Source organism: Branchiostoma belcheri, unplaced genomic scaffold (assembly GCF_001625305.1).
Source record: "Branchiostoma belcheri isolate BF01 breed outbred unplaced genomic scaffold, Haploidv18h27 scaffold56, whole genome shotgun sequence".
NCBI lineage: Eukaryota > Metazoa > Chordata > Leptocardii > Amphioxiformes > Branchiostomatidae > Branchiostoma > Branchiostoma belcheri.
Genome location: NW_017804198.1, coordinates 31082 through 36239, shown reverse-complemented (window position 1 = coordinate 36239; position 5158 = coordinate 31082). Strand labels below are relative to the sequence as shown.

At 38.8% G+C, this 5158-nt stretch overlaps 1 protein-coding gene across 2 annotated transcripts in view; it reads left to right on the top strand.

The window, feature by feature from the left end:
* Positions 1-1482, top strand: part of LOC109481592 — a 17855-nt gene extending 16373 nt beyond the window's left edge. For both annotated transcript variants that reach the window (XM_019784177.1, XM_019784178.1), the window contains exons 6-7: positions 964-1092; positions 1382-1482. In XM_019784177.1, coding sequence (XP_019639736.1) covers positions 964-1092; positions 1382-1389 — 137 coding nt within the window. In that variant the 3' untranslated portion in view covers positions 1390-1482. The remainder of the gene's footprint in view (positions 1-963; positions 1093-1381) is intronic.
* Positions 1483-5158: the final 3676 nt, after the last annotated feature.

Here is a 5158-nt window from a genome sequence, read left to right as displayed (position 1 = left end):
TTAACACTACACAATTAGCCCAGTCGACTCGAGGCAGATTGAAGTCCCCGAGGACACAACACATGTTATACTCTTTGTTCACGAACTCTAAAGTCGAGCCCAGGTTGTGCGTAAAAGCTGTCAAGTTACCAGAGGGAGGTCTATAGCATAGAATAACAGCTACACACTGATGTGAAACTTGAATGTTGAAAATCAATTTTTACTTGAGTTTCCAAATGCCTTGTGACTTTCCAAAATTGATGCGACCAGTGTTAGATGTTTAAAACTCCTATTAACCAAGAACTATGAATCGTAGAGTGCAACTCGTTGCCACCAAACACAGTTGGGGCATCATCACTAGACAGCTTTGAACAACTCCTGCAATTAAATGTGCAAAGATTGTGTGTAATCATTCGGTGTGATAAAGCTACATGTAGCTGCCACCGCACTGGTGTGTTACAGCAAAGGGCAGTTATACTGGCTATACAGATACAGATACAGAAGGTATAGTCAATCAATAAATCAATTAATCAAATTGTCTATTTATTGTAATTGTCTATTTATTGTAAAAGTTATTGTAGCTTAGGGCTAAATCGGTCCAATTGGGACATATTCGTTACAGTATGCCAGTGCAGGTAGACAAAAAAATATTGTGAGCGTTGGTTTCAGGACTTTAGGACAGTGGGCAGAAGTACAGTATTATACTAATTAGTAGATATGTGGTAAGGGGTTGATTTCAGAGTTGGCCTTTGCTGAGACATGTTGTGATGATTGCATTAAATTTCATGTGCAAACATAGAAAAATTAAATATACACTGTACCTACACTGTACCAAATACTACAATAATGTAGCATTATAGAAAGTTTATTGCAAATATTAATTATAACGTATAGTGTGTCATGGCAAGGGTGTGTGTTTTTTTGGAGGGGGTGCTGTCCTTGGAAATGAACATTTCACCCAATGAGATGTTGTCTCCTCTCCAGCTGGTCCGAGTGGTTCCAGTTCCTCCAGGAAGCGGCCTGCCTGCTCATCATGTGACGCCAACGGTAACAAGCGGCGCCGACAAGCTGGGTCCTCCCCCAGACTGAACGGTCATGCCAGGACTGTTCAGGGTACGTACAGCATTTACAGCAGTCTATCACATAACCAGCAACATGGGCACATTACATTATTCAAGTAATAGTCCAGTGGCTTTGCTTTGACAACCTGAAGCGTGATGCTGGACCAGTGTTATAGTAGAACTCCACAGGATGTTAAACTGTGGTCCACTAGTACTGTTCATCATTTTTGTGGAAAAGAGCTAGCATATTGTCTTATTATAGTATTACTGTAACTGAATATTTTTCCTGTCACTACCATAATATATTACTAAAATTGTACATTCCTTGATTTTTTTTTCAGAAGACTGAAGAGCCAGAATGCATCAACAGGTATTGAGATCAAGACAGGGCTCTAAAGAGGACTCTAAAGTATAAGCCATGTGTGCCTGTGGAACTGTTATCAGTATCTGTATCTGTATAGCCGGTATAACCGCCTTTCGGCGTAACACACCAGCTTCGCAGGCACGCGGCGCGGCGGCAGCTGGCTATATTACACCGATCGACTTGTTACACCTAACCCTTGAACTTCTAGCTCTAGACATTGTTTAAAGCTATCTATTGACAGTGCCCCTACTGTACTTGGTGACAGTGAGTTCCACTCTGCGATAGTTCTAGGAAAGAATGAATTCTTGAACACCTCAATCCTTGGTTGATAACTCTGGTACTTGAATGCGTGGCTATTTCTTGTTCTCTTCTGGGCTGGTATTAGGTACTTAGTAGTTGGGACATCCACCAGTTTATTAGTCATTTTGTACATCATGCATAGTCTAGACATCTTTCTTCTGTCTTCAAGTGAGGTCCACTGTAGGTTTCTTTTCCTTTCCGTGACACTAGCACCTCTTACATAGTTGTTCATACAGAATCTTGCAGCTTGATTCTGTACCCTTTCCAATTTGTCTTTGTCTTTCTTTGTATATGGATCCCATACTGTCGCAGCGTATTCTAGGTTCGGTCTTACAAGTGACGTGTATGCAAGTGATTTTACTCATGTTGGACATGCCCACAGATTACGTTTAATCACTCCCAATGTCTGTTTCGCCTTAGTTGTGATATTATTAACATGTGCACCCCACTTCAGTCCGCTTGTCAGCGTGACGCCCAGATACGGATGGATTTTTGTGGTTGCTAAAGCCTGACCACAAAACTGGTAGCTAGTTGCATGTGGTGTTCGTTTGTTTGTTATGTGCATAATGTAGCATTTTTCGGGATTAAACTGCATGAGCCATTTGCTTTGCCATTCTTCCAGGGTGTTCAGGTCTTTTTGGAGAAGTTGTGAGTCGATCTGTGTAGAAAGCTCTACATACAATAGACAGTCATCGGCAAATAACCTCACATTTGAGTCAAGCTGATCTGGTAGGTCATTTATATACAAGAGAAAGAGCAATGGCCCCAGGACGGTTCCTTGAGGGATATATTATATTGGATAAAGACTCACTTGACCAACCTGCATTACACGATCATCTATCTCTCACCTACATGTACATCAAGAGCTTGTGGTTGTTCATTTCTAGTCAGGAGACTGATTTAGAAAATGAAAACCTGGTCCAATATAGGAGCTTAGGATTCCTTGTCACTGTGAAAATCTGTCCAATAGGATCTTAGGATTCCCTGTTACTGAAAATCTGTCCAATGGTCCATTGAAGCTCAGGATGCCTTATCACCATGAAAATCAGTTTAACCAGTATAGGAGGTCAGAATTTTCAGAAAATCAGTCCAATAGGAACTTAGGATGTTCCGTCACTATGAAAATGTCCAAGTACATGATTGTATAGAAACTCCGGATTCTCTGTCACTAATAAAAAAATTCACAGCCTCCACTACTATGCTAACACACAAAAAGAAAAGCTAAGTCTAGTACTAGTATTGCATGGCTATCAAGCTTCTAGGGGCCTGGCCAATGGAAGGAGACAGTGGTAGAATCACTGAGTCTCCTTTGCATGGAGTGCATCAAATAAGACCATGCTTCAATCTAATTTAGGCCATACAATCATATACAATGTGGAAATCTAAAACAAATGTCAGCTACATGTATGTTGAACTGGCAGCTACAATGTTGTTTGTGAAGAGATGTCTGACAGCATTTTGGTATTGAAAACTTTTAAAGATTGACCCATGTAAGTTAACTGGCTTACATTGTAAGTGTAGTTTTAAGATCATCTTATATTATCAATAGAAAAACTGACAATCAGCAACTAGAAAATATTTTAAAAATGGATTATGAATCAGAAGTGCCTGTCTAATATATTATTGTCTTCAGTGTTTGTATTTGGATGGTTTTAACCTCAACACTGACTCAGAGGTAGTTTGATAACAGTAACTGTCTTTATCCACTAAAAGATAAGCTTGGAGATTAGAAAACAGTACTGTAGCACAACACAGCCTGTATTCTAAGTACATTTGTGTACATGTGCATATTACTTTCATTGTGTGTTACAATTGTTCTACGTATGTTAGTTTAAGATACATGTATCCCTAAGATTGTTGTGTTTCTGATGTGCATACATGTAGGTCTTAGTCTCCTAACCTTTGCAGTAAAAGAGTAATATACATTTAATTTGTAATTGTGTGATTGATGTGATTAAAGATATTGTAAATTTACAATTATCGTTATTGAAGGCATCCAATGTACAAATTGTTATTTCAGGGCAGCAAAACTGGATATTCAAAGTCACTTTTCTGGTCATTCTTTTTAATGTACATTTGTAGTAAGTTGAATCAACCCTATCCCATGGCATACTAATATCTGTGGCAAAAATGTGATGTCACTGACAGAAAATTACATCACAGGCTGATTATAGGCGGTACCAACATGTATTTATGGGTGGTACCAAAAAAAAAAGAGAAATGCCCCTCATAGTTTGTTTTGGAGCTATTTCAAATGCTTCAAGTATGAAGTGATGAAAATGTGCCAAGAAATGTCAATATTAGCCAGATTTTCTCATCCAGAATATTATTTGTTTTGCTGTCCTGAAGTTGTATTGGCTGCCTTTAAATGTGTGGAGAATACAATGCTAACGCTGGTACAGTACAATATGTTTACAATTTGTTTATTCTTGAAAGCTCTGAACATTAATTATGACGATATTGGAAAAGAATAGACTGACATGGCTGGCCATACAAAGATCTGTGAAAAAGTATAATTATTTTAGGATTGTTTTTGAGATATAAAATAAATAATGTTTGACAAATATCGTTGTCTCTTCATTATTCTGTACTTGCTACAAAAACAGAAAAATTAATATACATTGTACTGTCAGAATCAAGTAATAGTAGGAACCATTACGTAGTATGATGCATATGAAGTGAAATTATGCGTTGCATGAATGATCAGAAAGTCAACAATAATTTTTTATGAAGCAATTTTAAACCGAAATGTCCAATATGAGAAATTGGATTTACCCAAATTTACGACTGTGGAACTCGTCTTTGTGAATGAGCAATCCAGACGGGGGGCGCCACAGACTTTCTGCAACCTATGATCCACTGATGAAGTCACATGTTGTCATCTGTAGTAACGTGACATACCAGATGCGGTGGATTTTTCATTCCTTAAAACAAAGACTGGAGTTGTACAGTGCAAAATTTAGTCCAATTTCTTGTGTTGGAAATTATAGATTAACTTGCTTCATGATAACTTCTACCAATCAACACAGATAAACGTTCAAAACATTGTCAGTTTTATTTACATAATTTACAGCCTTTGGATAAACAGACTTTGAGAGACAGTCCTGTTCCTATATCTATTAAGCATGCCTTTTCTTGTACAAATTTTCTTAATCCAACTATTAGTGGTTAGTTTAAGCAATGGTACAAAAATGTATATCTTTACCTTCTTGAACATACATTGTACACCCCCATGAAACTCCTTCCTCTTCGCCCCCGCCGTTCTGCTTCGCCCCCGCCCCGTTCTGCTTCGCCCCCGCAAAAAATCTGCTTCGCCCCCGTCGTTCCTCTACGCCCCCCGGCGCAATTCTGCTTTGCCCCCGTCCTTCTGCTTAGCCCCCAATGGCGGCACAGCTCACAGTCGACACGAAAATCGTCTGCAAAATAACAATAAAGGCTGTGCCGCCAAATTTAA